The following is a 21547-nucleotide window of genomic DNA, read 5'->3' on the forward strand; positions in this document are numbered from 1 at the left end:
ATCTTCCCAGAGATAACCCTTCAACTTCAGATTAACCAATTCATGGTGACTTTCCATCTTTTACCCATTAGTAGAGCTGATGTCATTTTGGGCATTCAATGGTTGAAGCTTTTAGGGCCCATTACCACTTATTACACCACCCTTGTTATAAAGTTCAGTCACCTGGGCCAACCAGTGACACTTCACGTTGATGCGGATACTGGGCCTACTCCAATTTCAGCCCCTCAGGTTAAGTGCTTACTACAGACCCACTCCACTTCCGCCATGTTCCACCTTTGTGTGCTATCCACCACCAAACCCGGCCCAGCTTCAAACCCGCCAAGCACCATTCCCGCAATCGAAACTCTCTTGTCCAAATTCAGTTCCATTTTCCAGTCCCCCACCAATCTCCCTCCACCACACCAAACTACCCACCATATTAATTTACTTTCGAACACTAGGCCGATGAATGTATGTCCTTACTGGTACCTGTATTTCCAGAAATCCAAAATTGAAAAGCAGGTGTCTGAATTGCTCTCATTGAGGATGATACAGGTTAGCCAAAGTCCGTTCTGGTCACCAGTGCTTCTGGTCAAGAAAAAAGACGGCAATTGGCGTATGTGCGTCGACTATCGTGCCTTGAATGCCATCACTGTCTGTGATCGATTTCTGATGCCGACAATTGATGAATTACTGGATGACCTTGGTCAACCCTCATGGTTTTTGAAATTGGACTTACGCCAAGGGTTCCATCAAATTGTCACGGCCAAGGAGGACATTGAGAAAATAGCTTTCAGGATGCATCAGGGTCATTATAAATATCGCGTCATGCCATTCGTTCTGTGTAACACACCTTCCATGTTTCAAGCAATGATGAATGTCCTGCTACAACCATTTTTGCGTCGCTTTGTCGTCGTCTTTATCGATGATATTTTGGTGTACATTGACTCCCTTCAATCCCACCTTCATCATCTGGAACTAATTTTCCAGGCTTTGTTACAAGGGAAATTTTATCTCAAATGCCCCAAATGCCTTTTCACCCAGAGGAAACTTGAATACTTGGGCCACATTATTTCGGGCAAGAGAGTCGAGCCTGATCTTTCAAAAATTTAGGCCATGGTGAATTGGCCCACTTCTACATCCGTTAAGGACCTATATGCTTTCTTAGGACTTATGGGATTCTATCTAAGCTCATTTAGGGATACGACATTGCTATCCCACTCACCTCCCTTTTGTGCAAAAATGATTTTAATTGGACTTCTGACTCCCAACTTGCATTTGAAAAGCTCAAACACGCAATGAAACAAGCCCTTGTTTTATCACTTCCTAATTTTGAGCTTCCATTCGTCGTTGAGACCGATGCATCAGGAACCACAATGGGTGTCGTCCTTATGCAACAAGGCCATCCCTTGGCATTTTTCAGCAAACCTTTTGGCCCGCGTTTACTATGCTCCTCAACCTATGTTCGGGAACTTCACGCCATTGTCACTGCAGTTAAAAAATGGCGGCAATATTTACTGGGCCATACCTTTATGATTCTCACTGACCATAAGAGCTTAAAGGACCTTATCTCCTAGGTGATTCAAACCTCGGAGCAACAGTATTACTTGTCCAAGTTACTGGGTTATGATTACACTATCAAGTATAAGGCCGACGCGTCCAATGTGATAGCTCATGCTCTGTCAAGAATTGAATGATTACTCGAGGGCCAATGCTTCATCCTATCTATACCCAACTTTGTGTTTAAGGCTCACCTTCGCTAGGCCCTTCATGACAACCCAAAATTTCGAGCACAAATGGCTCTAGTTTAGGCTACTCCTTCGGGACACCCTGACTTTCGCATCATTAATGGCCTGTTATTCTTTTAGGGACGCATCTAGTTGGATTCCGCCAATCCTTTTATCGAAACTCTTTTAATAGAGTTACGTTCAACACCCATTGGTGGACATTTGGGCATTGCCAAGACTACCCACCGCATCCATTCCAATTTTTATTAGGCCAATATGCATCGTGATGTTAAGAAGTTCATCCGCGACTGCACCACCTGCCAACAATCTAAGGCCACCACTCAGTGTCCTACCGGCCTTTTGCAACCTCTGCCGATACCTACTGATGTGTGGGAAGATCTCTCCCTCGACTTCATCACTCACCTTCCAAGTTCAGACAGGTTTACCGTAGTCTTGGTTGTGGTGGATTGCTTCTCGAAGGGCGTTCATTTCGGGGCCCTTCCTACCAACTTCACCGCCTTTAAAGTCGCCACTTTGTTCCTTGATATGGTTTTTAAATTACATGGCCTTCCCCGCAATTTAGTCTCGGATCGGGACCCTACCTTCATCAGCTCATTTTGGCGAGAACTCTTCCGCCTTAGCGGCACACATTTTGTGACACCCTCTACCCCACACATATATGTACCAATAATAAAATGAATAAGAAATCAGAATTAATTAAAATTTTTTTGAAACGCATTTAAATAAAAGCATTTCAAAAGGGTAAAAGGTTCACATTCACTTTTCTAACATCATGATAAAACTTTGTCCAAATAAATAATAAAATCATCTCGACTCTAAACAAGGTCGTCCAAGACTTCATGCAATTAATATAGAAACCTATACCCCAATGTCACATCTTATCAGAGCATTGTGTTCCCACGTCCTTTAGCATGAGGTTCTCCATAGCCATCCACCTATCATTTGCTCCCACAAACACAAAGTTCCAGATCATCACAGGATCCAAACACAAATAACACATGGGGAGTGAGTTATCACATTCCTAGCTAATAGAGGGAAATAGGACAACATAGATATACATATCATATAAATAAGATATAACTTACTTAAACATAGCTCACGTCATTCCACCACTTTGTCGCGTAACATCACATCACAACACAACACGTCTTGTTCATTTTCGCATCATTCACGTACTCAAGGATCAAGACAAAATATCACTAAATCAATCAATATTGATCAATACATAAGCATTATGCAACAGATAAACTAAGACTCAATCCTATATGCAATGTGGTACCATGTCAGTGAAAAACCTTGTCGGGCGCCTAGGAGTACATGATAAGACAAACCACACACTAGTAAGTCGGGTCACTCTCACTAGATAAAATCATAGGGAGACTAGTCAGGGTCATGCTGTTTTACGAGAATACTCCAACCATGTGGGATCGGCACATGCTTAAAGGAGCACTCAAATCGGGTATATTTACCCCTAAGGCCTACACTCCAAAGAGTCCGTCAGGGCCTCTCCCTTCTGATTCATGTCCAATCCAAAAAAATTTTTAGCACACAGATTCTATCTATGAACTGTACAAAACACACAACTCCTTACCAATTTAACATGTTATCACACCTCATGAATCATATACACTTTACCTATGAACTATGCAATACACACAACTACTCAATTGTTTTCAAAATCATTTTAACTCGTCGCGCCTCAAAGTGATTCAACTCATCGGGTTCTCATAGTGGATCCCATCGCAATACTCGTCACACAAAAACTCATCGCCCTTAAAGGATCTTACAATTTTGTGATTGCACAGTTCATAACTCACAACTCAATACACACATCTCAATATACATGTATTTCACCATTCATCACAGGTTCAATTTGTCACTTACTCACACAATTTGAATCACAATTTCATAATCTCAATATAAAAATTTATACAAAATGCTTCTTACAACATGGGGAGTGAAACCTCTCAAACAATTCCACACAATCATATTAAAATCAATGAATGAAAACCATAGGTCAAAAACACGAAAACACCAAGAGCACTCAATTTTATCAACCAATTCACATAAGGACATCAATTGGTCCATCAAACACAACAATATTGTATTTATAATCATAAAGGAAAATTGTAATTCAATTAGCATCCCAAAATAAATCCCAATTTAATCCTCTAAGGATCTTTACACATGTTCATTCTAACCCCCAATTGCAATAAACTCATCTCGTACTTCTAAGCGGGCTCACATGTGTATTCTGACAACGATAGTGGCATCACTATTGATTTCCTGAGATTCCTCAAGATTTTCCTCTGGTTGCTCTGCTAGGGTTTCCAAGCGTTAGAGAGAAAGAGAAGAAATTGAAGTCTTCATTCCACTATCTGTGTACGATGAGTACTTCTCTCTCCAAAGAAATTAATTTAACAATCCCAATGGTGAAGATGTGCAGAAATTAATCTTGAACCTGGTGTCCAAATTTCACAAAGATCCATCGGTTAACGATTCCGGAATTGTAGTTTTACTGGAACAGGTTTGGGTATATGCGGGAAAAAAGAAAGCTACAATGCGAAGGACATTTCTCTCACCTTGGACATTTTTCGCCAATTACAATGGTGTGAATTTTAGAGAATGAGTTCCGAATCTGGTGTTTAAATTTCACGATGATCCAATGGTTGAAGAGTTCAGGATTGTAGTTTTACTAGGATAGGTTTTAGGTGTTTGCAGGAAAAGAGAAAGTTCCGTGCGAGAGACATTTCTTCCAGCACAAACATCATCTTCAAAATCCCAACATTGTGTGTGTGTGTGAAAATAAGTTCCTAACCATTCTCCCAAATTTCACAACAGTCCAATGGTTAACGAGTCCGGGATCGTTGTTTTACTGAAACAGGTTTGAGTATAAGCGGGAAAAGAGAGGGTTTTGGGAAATAAAGAAGGAAAAACGGATTTCAGAGGAAGAGGAAGCGTACACGCATCGTCATTCTCAAAATTGACCTAACATGTCTCTATTTATAGCTAGGGCACTTTCAGTTTATTATTTACTCTATTTTTTTATTTTTATTATTTTATAAAAAAAATCTATTTTTATTTCCTATCAAATGAATAAATAAAATATCTTTTTATTTTCCTTCAAACCATTATTTTAATTAATAAATATATTTCTCCTTATTTATTTAATAATAAAAACCTCATCGTTTTTCTAAAACTTTATTTATTTTTAAGTAAAAAACCTTTTTAATTTATTTACGAAAAATAGGGTGTTACACGTTTGTGTATGAGTACCGCATATCACTCGTAAACAGATGAACACAGAAAAACAATATTAAATAGATAGTGAAAGAATATTACATCAAGGGTTCAACAGAACTTCCCAACCAAGAGGCTTATCCTTCCATTACAAGAAATGAACTCTTAATACAAGGAAGAACAAAGTTTAAGTGAAAGAAAATGGCTAAGATGGGTTAAGGATGTCTCATTCAACCTCTAGAACCCTAATCTCACTCCTCTAACCTAAACTCTCTTGGTGGCTTAATTTCTGTCTCTTTAGCTTCTCCCTTGGCTCTGTTTTTCGACTCTCTCTAAGTTTCTGCCAACGTCAATGTTTTAAAGGCTACTTGGACGTTTCAGCTTCTGAAGACTCGTTTAGCGATTTTGGTTCGTTAAGCGAGAGTAAGTGAATTTTGGCTTAGCGAGCTGGGCGCGCTAAGCACGAGAAGAGACAAACGACTCGCTGGGCGAGTTGGCGGCGTGCTGGGTGAGCACATCTCTGACTGATCCTCTTCTAGGGTTTCCTAACATGCTAAGCGAGTTGTATGCCTCGCTTAGCAGATGTCACTCGCTAAGCGAATCTGGCTCGCTTAGCGAGACATGATCTACTTGAACTTCTTTTTCTTTTAGCCTGAAATTGAAGTGGTTTCAACATTAATTCACAAAAATGGGAGCATCTATTGTATAAAATCAAACTAAACAAGAAAATATGTACAATTCCTACAAAATGAACTATAAATTGGAGGCAAAGCTATATTTTTGTGCAAATATTCAATACGAAACTTAGTCGTGAATAATGACTAACAAACTCCGCCAAATTTACAGTTTTGCTTGTCCTGAAGCAAGGAAATAATAGTTTACTTGTCCTCAAGTGATAGAATTCACAGTGGTTAACTAAAAATGTGTTTGTTCCAAGACATTCAATCACATGACATAAGTGGCAAGCAATACTTCAACCAACACCCAAAATTCATAGATATGCAGAACTTCAAAGATATAAACATGATCATTAAGCAGCACAAATGAAATAAGCTAGCAAGCAAGACAAGTATCAAGGAAGGTTCATCAAGCCTAATCCTCACGGTTACTGTTTCTCCCATAAGCACAAGTTTTTATGGTAATTCTTCAAATCAACAACCAACACAAGTCTCAACTTTTGCATTTCATCTCATGCCATAGAATCATAAACACACAATTTGAATCTGAAAGACTTTCTTGGCTTGTAATGAGGTTGGGTTACAACAATTCATGGTTTTTCTAGGATGCAAAACTTAGGTTTTAGGAGAGCATTCATCCTTAGATCACCTTTTTTCCGTTTATTCCCAGCTTCTATTGAAATGCCACAATCATATAAGACACTTAGCTTAAGAAACAACACACATAAACTTTGCTTATTCTTAAAACTTTCTCCTTTTTTTTTATTTTTTTTATTTTAGCAGTTATTACTTATTGCTTCTTGATACAATTTTCTATGGCTGTTGCTTGTCGTATCACAATCATCATCACCCAATACCTTCCCCTAAATTTGGAACAAATTTGCTTTGAACCATAATGCTCTCCTACAACCTAAAGAAAGGTAGATAGAGATTATAATTCAATAGGTTTAGGGTTCAACTCAATCAATCAGATTTAAGCTCAAAATCGGTGCAAAGGATTCATCATTCATGAGCAGGGTAAGCTATTTGGCTAAGTGGCTAATTCAATCAATCATGACCTTCATCATTTCCAAATCATGCATTCATTCAATATTCGTAGATTCATGCGAAAATCGGTACTCGATGCTAGTCGTTCTTCACAATTAAAGTTCATACAATTCACCAGGTTATGGCTAATGATTATCTTCACTATTTTCCTATCAAACAAACTAACGATTTCACTCATGCACCTAATTCATGTTCTTTCTCTTCTAATTACCACATACTTATTCCAAGCATGTGATCTAACATCACAATTCACTCAAGTCATGCAATCAATCAAATTCAAAACCAATCACAAACACCAGAAATTTAAACCAAAACAAACCACTGCATAAAATTTAAAAACTGTAAACTGTTCAAAAAGTTGTGAAATGTGCTAAATATGTTAATAAACTAAAACTGAAAATTTAATAACTGAATCTAAAAATTAGAACATTAAATGGGGTCCTGTCTTCAGTCATCTTATGCCGGTGTAGGGTCGACCTGAGGTGTGGAGGGAGCATTCTGGGCTGGCAGTGATGTATCCTATGCTGGAATGGGCCAGGGATCCCAGGTGCTCTGTGCTGCTGCCATATCTGCTACATAATCTATGTCTGTAGCACCGTCTCCTTACTCGGGTGCCTCAGATGGTGTGGCGGCAGGGGTGTCTTCAGGCGTCTCCTCAGCCTCTGCCTCGGCCTCTGGCTGCGGCTCATGGGCTATAGGAGACTCACCTTCCCACAAAGGAGAAGGCTGGACTCCTGGACAGGACACCTGGGCCATGAAATCCTCCATGCTAATAATGGGCCGATGATGAGCCAAGCTATGGATACTTTGCATCACTAGGCATAAGCCTTGGTGAAGGCTCTGCAGCATCGGCACCATGGCGTCTGAGCTCTGAGCGGAGGTGCCGGGGGGTGCTGGAGGAGGAGCTGGTGTTGGTGCAGGTGTGGGTGTAGGAGTTGGAGCAGAGGAGGAAGGAGCATAAGTGTTAGGTCCTCTAGCCCTAGTCTTGCGGGTCCCCGGGAAGGTGATCGTGGGATCATCCGGGTTCCAGTAGTTCTTCTGGATATAAGCCAAATTAATGGCAGGGCTAAGGGACTCGAAGGTCAGTGAGTCTAGGACGACTCCTCTGGCGATGCATAAAGAAGTGATGAGGGTAGGGAAGCCGAGCCTAGAGAAGTTGGACTGGGCCATCTGAGATATCTGTCCAGAGATGAACGAGCCCACATCCATGTCTATCTTGGTCACCAGACTGTACACTAACCTTACCCTGCCTATGTTAAGATCGGACATATGAGAGGTGGGGGCGAGGTTAGATTATGACAAGACGCTCCAGGTCTGCGCCAGGGTAGTCAAATCCTTCCTCAGGAGCTTCTAGGGCGCTCTTTCAGCGTTCAGAACAAAACCACGCCCTGGATTACAGAGCTTGGAAGCAAGCTCCTGAGGGTCTAGGTGTGTGTGACAAAATCTAGAAAAGGCGGAGTAGTGCTCCCTTGACTTCATAACCACTGGGGTCTCCAGGAATGCGTTCAGTAACTCCCCATCAAACTTTATCAACTTACCCCGCACTCTGACTTGCCTCGAGGACTTGTCCTCTGGGTCATATAAATTGGCATAAAATTCCTTGACCAAGGCCACATCAATGCGACCATCAGGCTGCCTGGTCAAGGCTTTATGCCACTGCCTCCACTCAAGCTCCTGGCGGAACTCGTTGTACTCTGTGACATATAGGTTAACGTTCCTCTCCGGAAGGATGTTCTGGGAGTGAATGTTCTGCTCGTAGCGTTCCCAAGCGACCTCTTAGATAAATCTTGTAGTGTCATATGATTCCTGAGGTCAGGAGGCGGTTGCTTTCCTTTTACTAGAAGCCATCTACATCGAAAGAATCACAGGAGAGAAAATTAGACAGGTTTTATTCAAGTCTGAAAGCAGAAAAATAAAAACAGAAAAATGGACTGGGCGCTTAGCGAGATAGACTCGCTTAGCGCGCCTTCAGAAAGTAACATGATACGCTTAGTGCGTAGGGCGTGATTAGCGTGACTATAAGAAAATAAAGACTCTGGCTAAGTGAGACACCTTCGCTTAGCTAACATAGCACAATGACTAAGCGAGCATGACTCGCTAAGCCTTATTCTCTAACAGAGAGCTAATTGCGCTTAGCCAGACAGGCTTGCTTAGTGCGACACACTACATAGGCTTAGTGCCAGTAGGTGCTTAGTCTAACTTGACCACTGGAACTTAATTGGCTTAGCGAGCAGGCTTGCTAAGCCTTATTCAAAAACAAAGAAGAAATTGCGCTTAGCGCGTATGACTCACTTAGCACATGAACAAATTTTCAGAACAGCTAAATTGCCTTGGGCTTAGGGAGACTGACTCACTTAGCCCAGGCTTATTTGACTTTTAGAGGCACAATGGCATAGCGAGCGAGGCTCGCTCAGCTGCAAATAGAATACCAAAAGCCTCAAGGAGTCTAACCTAACTAAACTAACTCGCTTAGCGTGGCATGTCGGCTTAGCGAGTTCATACGAACTCAGAAATGAAAACTTGGAATTTAAACTCTCTCTAAGCCTAAGTGCAGTGGCTTAGCGAGTTCATACATATAAGCATAAATTTAAAAAGAAATGATGAACACACTTAGCGGGACAGGATCGGCTTAGCGAGTTCATCAGAAAACCCAGAAATTCATCCAAAATTGATGAACTCACTTAGCGAGCAGGCCCGCTTAGCGAACACATCAAAATTTCCAGAAAAATTGGGGCTTCGAAGCCTCAACTTCCTAGCCACTTTCAGGCATAGGAAACCTAAGCAAAACCCATAAATTGAACCTACATTACTTATGGAACTAAAGCCCTAACAACATACAATCAAACAACTAAACAATCAACAACAACATCAACAGAAATAAAAAATCACAAAGCAAGCAAAGTTGTCTTCTACCCTAGGGTTCAAAAACGAAATTAGCAAGAAGGAAATGGATACTTGCTTGGATTGTTAAGGTAAATGAGCAGAGATGAGGGCAAAAGAAGCAGGGAAGCAAAATGCACAGTTTAGAATGCAGGTGAATGCCAATGTTGGGGAAGGAGTTATAAATTTGTGCACAAAAGTAACTGCCTAAGGTAGTTATGTCTTATTTTCGGCAGTTTTAATTGTCTCGAATAGCATGAGTGACTCGCTAAGCAAGCACTCAGTGACGTTTGAATTTTCAGAATTTAAAATCATGCGCTTAGCGGGACAGACTCGCTTAGCCCAATTCGAAAATTAGAAAACTCGAGAAGGTTTTGGGCTTAGCGCACAGGTGCGCGCTCAGCGAGTTCTACAGCTCTGATTAGTCTGCAACTTCCGCTAAGCGGGACGTGGCCGGCTTAGAGAATTAAATGCCTCAAGATTCAGTAGTGGGGTTGCGCTTAGCGAGATGGTCTCGCTTAGCGCAATGCCATTCTAGAGAGATATTTGGGCTTAGCGGGTATGACCCGCTTAGCCCAATTGACATGGGGGTCCAGGAAAAGAGTGATTTGCGCTTAGTGCACGAATGCGCTTAGCGAGATGCTAGGTTGCGCTTAGCAAGCTGACTCGCTTAGCCCAATTCCATTAATTGCAATTCAAGAGAAGTTTTTGGGCTCAGTGCAATTGTCTCACTTAGCGAAACCCCTTCAGCCAATGGGTGAGGGTTGGCGCACTTAGCGCCAGTGACTACTCGCTCAGCATGTGAAGTATGATTCGCTTAGCGCACAAGGCGCGCTGAGCGAATAGATGACTGAAAAATTTTCTATGTTATTTCTCATCCAATGCTTCAGAGAAGCTTTTGCCAACCCCTTATCATACAAAAACATGTTGATGTCTTACTTTAGCAATCACAAAAAAGTTGAAACCTAACTATATGCAAAAATGTACAGAAAACAATGATTAAGAAAACAAGGGAAAAGCTGGGTTGCCTCCCAGTAAGTGCTTCTTTAACGTCATTAGCTTAACGCATGTTACCTCTAAGGGTCTGTACAATCTTGGCTCTAGCCATCTGAGCCATCTCATTCTCAATTTCATCCATCTTAGAGCAAACATTCCAGTCAAGTGAGTGTTTTTCTGCATCAAACAAGTCAAATGTGATCTTCTGGTCATCTATACCCATTTCGAGATTACCTTTCCCCATATCCACCACGCAGTTTGCAGTTAACATGAAGGGATGACCCAAAATTAGTGGGATTTCAGCATCCTCTTCAATATCCATGATCACGAAATCTGCAGGGAAAGTAATTTGACCAAAACATCTTCTACCACGCCATAAGGCCTTGTAATAGAACGATTTTCCAGCTGCAATGTCATTCTTGTTGGCATGATTTCCAGCTCTCCAATCCTTCTGCACATGGAGAGGGGCATCAAATTAATGCTAGCCCCCAAGTCAATAAGGGCTTTTCCAATTGACATCGTACCAATAGAGTAGGGGATTGTAACACTCCCTGGACCCTTGTATTTAGGTGGAAGAATTCTTTGGATAACAGCACTGCAGTTTCCCTCCACCATAATATTATCACTGTGGATATATTTTCCCTTCTTGGTTAGCAGATCTTTAAGAAACTTGGAGTAGAGTGTCATTTGTTGCAACGTTTCTCCAAAGGGGATAGTTATCTCCAATTTCTTGAAGATATCAAGGAAACGAGCGAAGTGTTGCTCCTTGTCTTTCTTGGACGACACCAAAGGGTATGGTGCTTCCTTCCCTGTGTATGGGACAACCTTCTTCTTCTTTTCTTTGGCCAACTTACTCTTTGTCTTCTTTTCTTCCTCATTTTCTCTTTTTTTTTCATTTTTTTTTATTCTTTTTCTTCTTTCTCCTTATCATTTATTTTTTTTCTCCCTCATTTGATCCTCTTATTTTTCTTTTTCTCCTTCATCCTCCAACTCCTGCTCATCACTATTCCTCCTCTCATCCTCCACCATGGTTACCTTCTTGCTTCTGGTTGTGACAGCCTTGCATTCTTCTTTGGGATTTTTCTTAGTATTGGCTCCAAAACCTCCAGAAGAATTGTCAGCTATCTGCTTAGCTAGCTGCACTACTTGAATCTCCAGGTTCTTTATAGCTGACTCTGTGCTCTTGTGATTGGACATTGAAACTTGCATGAATTGAGCCAAAGTCTCTTCCAGCTTGGTGGTCCTCTCACAAAGGCTAGGCCCTTGATTCTGAGGCATATTGGATGGTACTCCTTGGTCTTTGTTGAATTGATTCCCAGGATGAGACCTCCATCCTTGCCCTTGATTCTGATTAAAATTTCCTCATTGCTGGTAACCTGAAAAACCACTTGCATTGAATCCTTGTCTGTTTTGATTCCTCACATAATTCACTTCCTTTGTAACGTCATCCAAAGGAATGCAATAGCCAGATTCGTATGCTCCTCTACATATGCTGCAACCTCCAACCTGCATTACTACTGAATGGGAAGGTTGAGCTTCTTGCAGTTGGGTTTGCAGCTTACTAAGTGTCTCTGTCAATGATTCTAGTGCTTAGCCAGCAACTTGTTCTGTGCCAATAGTGCATCTTGTGAAGAAAGCTCTAACAGGCTTTTCTTTCTGGGTACATGAGTTATATCACGTAGAATAGCATGATCACTAGCAGCCATATTCTCTATGAGTTCCATTGCTTCTTTAGGAGTCTTCAACTTAATTTTTCCTCCAGCAGAAGCATCCAATAACTGCTAGGACTGCGGTCTCAAACCATCAGAAAATGTTTAGCTGAATGGGCTTTGAAAATCCATGAGTTGGTGTTTTCTACAGCAAGCTACGAAATCTCTTAAGTGCTTCACTCAGGGATTCATCTGGAAACTGATGGAATGAGGAAATAGCTGCCTTGCCTTTAGGCTGTCTTTGATTCTGAGAAGTACTTGTTCAGAAATTTCTCTACAACCTCTTCCCAAGTCTTTAAGCTATTTGCTTTGAAAGAATGCAGCCACTTCTTAGCTTCTCCAACCAAAGAAAATGAGAACAAACTAAGTCTTATTGCATCTTTCGGCACCCCTGCAATTTTTACCGAGTTTCAAATTTCTATATAAGTAGCAAGGTGTCCGTAAGGGTTTTCATTCGACAAACCATGAAACCAATTTCCTTGAATCAGTTGGATCAAGGAATGAGAATATGTGATGTTATGAGCTTGGACTTCTGGCCGCGCAATACTTGTTAAAAATTACGGCATGGTAAAGCTTGAATAGTCCTCAAGAGTCACCCTCCGAGGTTGATCTTCAGCCATGATATGCACTTCAGACGCACCAACTTCAGATTCCCTTAAGTCTGGAAATGCTGAAGATGATTTAGATGATTGAGCTTCCCCCAAACTTGATTGTGTTGTCCTTTCTTGCAAAGCTTTTGTGGAAGCAATGCCTTCCAAGGTTATTTTGATGATGCCAAAGAATCAAGAGTTAAGCAAAGTTTCAAGCAAAGATTCAAGAATCAAGTTTCAAGTTTCAAGATTCAAGATTCAGGAATCAAGTTTCAAGAATCAAGAATCAAGAATAATCAAGATCAAGATTCAAGACTCAAGAATCAAGAGAAGATTCAATCAAGATAAGTATTAAAAAGTTTTTCAAAACATTGAGTAGAACATGAAGTTTTCACAAAATCTTTTACCAAAGAGTTTTACTCTCTGGTAATCGAATACCAGAAGGTAGTAATCGATTACCAGTAGTCAGCATTGTTTTTCAAATTGATTTACAAAGCAGTAATCGATTACCATAATCATGTAATCGTTTACCAGTGTTTTTAAAACGTTAAGATTTTGAAAATTCAAAATGAAGAGTCACATCTATTGATGTGTAATCAATTACACCTTAATGGTAATCGATTACCAGTTACTGTTTTTGAATAATTCATTTCCAAAAGTCACAATTCTTCAAGTGACTTGTTTCTGAAGATTCTTTCAAAAGTCACAACTTTTCTAAGTGACTAGTTTTAAAAGAAATTGCCAAGAGTCACAAACTTTGACTTGAGTCATCAAAAGATTATAAATATGTGACCATGGCATGAATTTGAAAATGATCCATCATTTCTTTCAATCATTCTATCTTTCAATCTATCTTTCAACATCTTCTTTCATTTATTTCAACAGAACTTTCTGGTTTCATTTCTCTTCATCCATCTAAAAGTTTTTGTTCAAAACTTTCTCTTCCAAGAAAAGTTCTTTGTTCAAAAACTTGCGCTATTCATCTTTTTCATTCTCTTCTCCCTTTGCCAAAAAGAATTTGACAAGGACTAACTGCCTGAATTCTTTTTGTGCCTCTCTTCTCCCTTTGCCAAATAGAATTCGCCAAGGACTAACTGCCTGAATTCTTTTTGTGTCTCTCTTCTTCCTTTTCCAAAAGAACAAAGGACTAACTGCCTGAATTCTTTTGTGTCTCCCTTCTCCCTTGTCAAAGAATTCAAAACGACACAGTCTGAGAATTCTTTTGATTCTTCCCATTCCCTAAAACAAAAGATTTCAAAGGACTAACAGCCTGAGAACTTTATCTTAACACATTGGAGGGTACATCCTTTGTGGTACAAGTAGAGGGTACATCTACTTGGGTTGTTGTAACTGAGAACAAGAGAGGGTACATCTCTTGTGGATCAGTTCTATTGGAGGGTACATCCACTAGGTTGTTCAAAGAGAACAAGGGAGGGTACATCCCTTGTGGATCTTTGCTTGTAAAGGAATTTACAAGGTTGAAAAGAAATCACAAAGACTGCAGGTCGCTTGGGGATTGGATGTAGGCACGGGTTGTTGCCGAACCAGTATAAAACTCTTGTGTGTTTGTCTTCTTCTTCCTTACTCTTTTAATTTCCACTGTGCACTTTAATTACCGCTTTTACTTTTGGTTAAGTTTATATTTCTGTTCTTTACTTTCTTAACAACATAGTAAAAGCCTAAGAAGGGTAAATTTTAATTAGTAAAGGTCTAGTAATAATTAATTCAACCCCCTCCTTCTTAATTATTCCGAGGCCACTTGATCCAATAGCTTCTCTCCTTCTCTCTACATTGTTTCTCCTACAAGTAGCTTCTATCTCCAAATCTAATGGAGCTAAAGTCCTTGCTGAAGAGTTACCTCGCATACAAGAAGCACTAACAAAGCAACAATTAACCAAGTCAAGAGAAAAAATAAATACTAACTAACTATTCACAAAATCAATCAAAGAATAAATTATAAATGTTTACAAACTGAACTATACGATCTAAGTGGAAAGAAAATTTCCCGGCAACGGCGCCAAAAACTTGTTCAGGTGGTCGACAAGTGTACCAAGTTGCACCAGTAGTATAAAACGGTAAGACCGCGTATCATATCCACAAGGAATTTGTTTCACTCAGAACTGTACATTCAGTGAGCAAACATTTGTCTACGATTAAAAGCAAGGTAAATATTAAGTTGAGTCTTTGTTCTAAAATATAGTTAAATACAAACTAAATATCCAAAGTTTGAGAAGTAAAAACAGTCAAGTAAAAAGCGTCGGGTCGTTCTACTGAATTTTCCTTAATGTTGTTATGTATTTTTCTTTATTTAATGTTATCCTAGTGTTCTTATGCTGAGAAATTACCCAAACCAAGATCCCTCTAGTGAATGGGCCTAACTCTTTTTAAACCTCATCCTTGATCCCTCAACAAACTCAGCCTAAAAGAGTCGTATTAAGTCTACAACATAATATGGACTAGATCACTGCACTTCATTCCTAGACATACAGTTTTCTAGCTTGCTCTACCAAGTTCTAAGGCTTTAAAGCACTTCCCAATGCTAAAAATCCTAACTATACATACAAGTGGATGATCAAGCCACAAGCATGTAAAAATAAGCATAGATAGAAGCAATGAACACAGAAAAATAACATTAAATAGAGAATGAAAGAATATTACATCAAGAGTTTAGCAGAACTTCCCAACCAAGAGACTTAGCCTTCCATTACAAGAAATGAAATCTTAATACAAGGAAGAACAAAGTTTAAGTGAAAGAAAATGGCTAAGATGGGTTAAGGATGTCTCCTTCAACCTCTAGAACCCTAATCTCACTCCTCTAACCTAAACTCTCTTGGTGGCTCAATTTTTGTCGCTTTAGCTTCTCCCTTGGCTCTGTTTTTCGACTCTCTCTCTAGTTTCTGCCAACTTCAGTGTTTTAAAGGTTACTTAGACATTTCAGCTTCTGAAGGCTCGTTTAGCGAAATTGGCTCGCTAAGCGAGAGTAAGTGAATTTTGGCTTAGCGAGCTGGGCGCGCTAAGAGCGAGAAGAGACAAACGACTAGCTAGGCGAGCTGGCGACATGCTGGGCGAGCACATCTCTGACTAATCCTCTTCTAGGGTTTCCCAACACGCTAAGCGAGTTGTATGCCTCGCTTAGCAGATGTCACTCTCTAAGTGGATCTGCCTCGCTTAGTGAGACATCAACTACTTGAACTTCTTTTTCTTTTAGCCTGAAATTGAAGTGGTTTCAACATTAATTAACAAAAATGGGATCATATATTGTATAAAATCAAACTAAACATGAAAATATGTACAATTCCTACAAATTGAACTATAAATTGGAGGTCAAGCTCTATTTTTGTGCAAATATTCAATACAAAACTTAGTCGTGAATAGCGACTAAATGGTATATGTTAAACTTCGACCATTTCACCAACGTTCAATCATTGGAGTTCTTCATCCTAAGCTGTCTAAACGATTTTTTGGTCCCTTTCAAATACTGGAGCGTATCGAACCGGTTGCCTATCGCCTGCAGTTGTTGGACAGTGCTAAACTTCATCCAGTTTTTCATTGTTCACTTCTTCGAGCCCACCAAGGCCCATTACCCACTAGCCCCGATAATCTTTCGCTGAATATTGTCAACAATCAGCCTGTGCTACAACCACTCTCCATTTTAGCCTCTAAACTTGATCCCTCCACAGACCCTCCCACACCTTTGGTTCTTATTCAATGGGTAGGGTAGGCTTCTGAAGACACCACATGGGAGATATGGGATGACATTGTTGCCAAATACCACCTTGAGGACAAGGTGGATTTTAAGGGGCGGAGTATTGTTAGCAATATGCACAAAGCCCACACAAACAGGCCCAAGAGGAACGTGCTAGACTTGAGGGAAGCATCTTAGTGCTAGACAATTGCAACCAATTTACAGATTCTAGAAGAAATGATTGTTAGAATATTATTGTTATATTTCTATTATCATATTATCAGAGTTTGTTAGGAATTCTATTATTAGTGGTGTATTAATAAGGTTCCTCAGAATGAAAAAGTTAAGCAGAATTTACCCAATTCGGTTCCAAAGGAGGTACCTTGTCCTCGAAACAAGGCCATCACCTTGGCTAGGTCCCTGCTCTTATAAAAAAGCATGGCAATTATACAGTTAAATATGCCCATCGTTTTATCATGGAGAAGATTGTTGATAATTCCCATCTAAAAGTCAGAGGGAGCTGGAACAGTTTGTGGAAAGTTAAAGTTCCCCCAAAGGTTCGCTTTATGGCTTGGAAAGCAAGGAGAGATTGTCTTCCTACAAGGGTAAGACTCAGAGATAAGTATGTTGATTGTCCATTTTGTGTTTGTTGTGATTCTGATCTTGAAAATAGCTGGCATCTTTTTATTGATTGTGAATTGAGCCAAGCATGTTAGAGGAAAGTTGATTTATGGAAGCATATTGGTCCCATCATGCACTTGTTTGACAACTTTAAGGATCTCCTTTTTTTGATTTTGCAGACTTTGGAAGATAAGCAAATTGAATTGATGGTAATGAACATGTGGAGTATCTGGTATAGCATAAACGAAAAACTATGGAGCCAAAAAGATGTTAGTGTAGATTCCTGCATAGCTAGTGCTGACAGAGTTCTCCAAGACTGGAAATTTTCTAACAAGAAGGGTGAGACTACGGTGGGCAGAACGGAAGTGAATCCACAAGTATCTTGGGCTGCTCCTCCTAACAACATGGTCAAATGCAATGTTGACGTAGCGTTTTGGAATCTTTACATAAAACAGGGTTGGTCTGTGTGTGAGAAATGACCAGGGGCAGTTTCTGGTAGCCAAATCGAAATTCCAAAATGCTTGTCATAAAGTGATTGTGGGAGAAGCTATTGGTCTGCTTGGTGCCATGAAATGTATGATGTCTATGGGTTAACTCATGTTATTTTCGAGTTGGATAGTAAGGTTGTGGTGGACAAAGTTATCAAGCCTGCAGTTGATGTTTCAGAACTGGGAGCTGTTATTAGAGTGTCATGGTTCCTTTCCATTAATGAGAACTTTAGTGTTCAAACCAATATGGTGGCTCATGTCCTGGCTAAGGCCTCCATATCTTATGCTTTCTCCAATGTTTTTGAGAATATTCCTCTTTGGATTGCTTCATTGATTTTTAATGAAATGAGTTAAGTTGTTTGCGTGTACAAAAACAAATCCATTCTAATATGCTTGCATATCCAATCTTAGTTTAATGTGAGTTAATTATGTGTTGTAATTTTAAAAGTGAAAAGAAAATTAAAATTAAAAATTGTGATAAAAAATTAAAGATGTTTGACATTTTAACTACTAAAATATTATCTTAAAAAGTGTTTTAAAAGATATAAATATATAAGTTTTTAAAAATTTAATTTAATTTTTCATGTATTTTTTTGTATGTATTAAAAGTAAAAGACAGAAAAACCCGGGCATCACCGGGATAAGACACTAGAAATATTATTGAGGGGATAAGAACCTTTTAAATATGATGATCCATTATCAAGATTTCTATTTCCTTAAATAATAGGCTTATATGCAAAAGTTATTTGAGTAAACAAAGTGGAAATTAAATAATTTTTATACAATATAAAAATTTTATTTAAATTTAAGATGATTGTACTTGTTTTCCTTCTGTATCAACGTAACACAACTCATTTTTTAACATTTGTAAAGGCCACAAACCGACTTGTTCAAATGAAATTAACAACGTAACAACATTCTATCAGTGTGCAACTGTGCATAGTTTAGCTGCATGACTTGCCATGGACAAGGTTTCCAACATGGCCAACTCCTCCTCAATTTACTCGAAGCGTGTTCCACCATTAGGTACCTCGATGCCACCAAATGTGTTCATGCACTTTCCATCACAATGGGTCACATTCCAAAGAAATCTATTTTCATCCACAACAACATCATTTCCTCTTACATTGCCCTTGACGGAGTGCTCCATGCACGCAAAGTGTTCGATGCTTTGCCCCACAAAACAATTGTTTCTTGCAACACTCTTATCACCACTTATTGTCGACGCAGGGATGTAGATGATGCTTGGAACTTGCTCTGCCACATGAGGGGGAGTGGTTTTGCTCCTACCCAGTACACCCTCACTGGGTTGTTGTCGTGTGAGTTGTTGAATCATTCTCAGGGTGTTCAGTTGCACACTTTGAGCATCAGGAATGGACTCTTTGATGCCGATGCTTTTGTGGGTACTTCTTTGTTGGGCTTGTTTGGGAGGCATGGATGTTGGGATGAATTGTTTTTGGCGTTTGAAGATATGCCCCTGAAGAGTTTGGTGACATGGAACTCCATGGTGTCCTTGTTGGCACGTAATGGGTTTGTTGAAGAGTGCAAGATTTGGTTTAGTGATCTTGTGGGGACGGGGATGTCTTTATCGAAAGGTTCTTTTGTTGCTGTTTTGTCTGGACTTGTTGATTCTGAGGAGGATTTGGAATATGGTGAACAGATACATGGCTTAATGATTAAATGTAGGTTTGGTTGTGAGATTACTGTGGCCAATTCTTTCATTAGTGTGTATGTCAGGTGCAAAGCCATGTTTGCTATGGAAAGATTGTTTGAGGAAGTTCCTGTTCAGAATGTTGTCCTGGAATACAGTCATTGATGCATTGGTAAAAAGTGAGAGACCTATGATGGCACTGGATCTGTTTTTGAATATGGCAAGGAGAGGATTGATGCCAAGTCAGGCCACATTTGTTGCTGTTATTGACTCATGTACTAGTTTGAGAAACTTGGTATGTGGAGAGTGTTAGAAAAAAAATAAATAAGAAGATGCACACAGTCTGTAATTAAATAACAAAATAACAGTAGAAAAATAATTTTAATTGACACCACATAAATCAATAATGTCCTATACCATACAATAAGACCAAGAAAAAAATAAATTAAAGGAAGAAAGATATAGCCTGGGTTGAAGCGCGTAAACGTTATCCTTAGAGAGAAAATGTCCCACTGCACTAGTAGAAAAATTTGATTGCACTCCTCTCCCAAGATACAACAACCCATTGGTTCCGATTGTGTGGAGCAAAAAGATTCTTGAACCTTCTGAACACCAATGCTCTTGCTCTCACAAAAATAAGTTTTTTTATAGGAAAAGAAAGAGACAATTTTCTGGGAGAAAGAAACCAGACGTTGATCTGTCATGTTTTTAGAAAGGAGGAAAGAGAGGCACAAACCACCTTGTGCAACAAACAAAATATGACCGTTGGAAATATGATTGTTGGAAATCAACCTACAGTTGTCAAAACAAACATAACAAACTAGTTGACTCATTAAAACAAAATCTTAAGAAAATCTAAAATAAATATTTTATTTTATAAAATAGAATTAATATATATTATAAATTTTAAATTAAAACACAAATATTTACCAACATTCTCCCACATAATTTAAAATTTTAAGATATATTTTCTAAAAGATAATTTGTATAGAAACATGAGAGAAAGAGCATGTGATATTGTATTTCGGTATAAGGAACCTTCCGGGTTTGAGCCTTATACCTAGTGTTTATGAACTTCCACCCGAGAAAAATGTAGTGACTTAATTGGTCTTGAACTACATATTCTTTAACCGGACTTTAGTACACAACCCCTACAATATTGGCGTTCAATTAGGTTCTAATCAGTGGTAGCGCGTTACATGGCCTTGTGCTTGTATCTTGTTTCGTGAGTGTCACTTAGAGATTAGCCTATATCTCACAGTGGCGGCCCCACCACCACACTCACTAGGTGAATCCTCAAAGAGTGGGTTGTGACCCCCACCCCTACAATAATTGTCATCGGATTCATTAAGATGTATTTTTTTTATACCAAAAATACACATATATAAATACCTCTACCTTAATATTGTCACAATTTATAATACACCTCGTCATAGGAATGAGAAACGGAACAGCTTCGCCAAATTTCATTTTGGTGTACTTTAGTCAACAAACAATTTCGTTGTTACCCGTTGAACTCCATTCATTGGATCACCAATCACACGGAGACGGGTGCCCATTGTTGTAACTAAATAATGAGCTTTAATCTCATTCCCCTCGACGACTCAAATACTTGTTGACATGTCAACCTTTTTGTAAGCGGATCCGCAATATTGTTTTCTGACCTGACAAAGTCAAGATAAATGATACCATTAGAAATCAAATTTCTGATAAACTTATGTCTCACTCTTAAGTGTCTTCTTTTTTCATTAAAATTTTTGCTAATAATTTTAGATATAGCAACTTTAGTATCGCAATGCATTGAAATTGGAGGTATAGGCTTATTCAACAATGATAAATCGCATGATAAATTTTAAGAAATTTAGTCTCACTAGTAGCGACATCTAAAGCAATAATTTTTATTTTCATGTGAAATAATAGTTTGTTTAGTAGATTTTCATGATACTGCACAACCAGCTAAAGTAAAGACATAACTACTTGTCAATTTTGTTTCATCAGAATCAAAAATTCTATTTGCATCATTAAATTCCTCAATTACTTCCTAATCTAGTAACTGCATATGCAATGTCAAGCCTAGAGAAGTTTGCCAAATGCACCATAGAACCAATAATTTGAGAATATTTATGTGAAAAAATGAGTTTACTCAAACTTTTCTTTAACTCAATATATGAGTCATAAGGAGCAGAAACATGTTTCACATCAAAATAATTAAACTTCTTCAATATATAGCTTTTCA

General features: G+C 39.1%; 3 protein-coding genes across 3 annotated transcripts; 2 read left to right on the top strand and 1 right to left on the bottom strand.

Annotated features, from left to right (window-relative positions):
• Positions 1-10891: 10891 nt before the first annotated feature.
• On the bottom strand, positions 10892-11254 carry LOC114378753. Its single transcript, XM_028337379.1, has one exon. The coding sequence runs from the start codon at positions 11252-11254 to the stop codon at positions 10892-10894; it is 363 nt and encodes a 120-aa protein (XP_028193180.1).
• Positions 11255-17027: 5773 nt separating this feature from the next.
• LOC114378754 lies at positions 17028-18014 on the top strand. Its single transcript, XM_028337381.1, has 3 exons — positions 17028-17156; positions 17352-17632; positions 17720-18014. Exons 1-3 carry the CDS (start codon positions 17028-17030, stop codon positions 18012-18014), a joined length of 705 nt encoding a protein of 234 aa, XP_028193182.1.
• A 598-nt stretch (positions 18015-18612) lies between these two features.
• LOC114378755 (pentatricopeptide repeat-containing protein At3g58590-like) lies at positions 18613-19476 on the top strand. Its single transcript, XM_028337382.1, has one exon. It carries the CDS (start codon positions 18613-18615, stop codon positions 19474-19476), a length of 864 nt encoding a protein of 287 aa, XP_028193183.1.
• The last annotated feature ends 2071 nt before the right edge of the window (positions 19477-21547 follow it).

This window comes from Glycine soja, chromosome 12 (assembly GCF_004193775.1).
Source record: "Glycine soja cultivar W05 chromosome 12, ASM419377v2, whole genome shotgun sequence".
Taxonomy (NCBI): Eukaryota; Viridiplantae; Streptophyta; class Magnoliopsida; order Fabales; family Fabaceae; genus Glycine; species Glycine soja.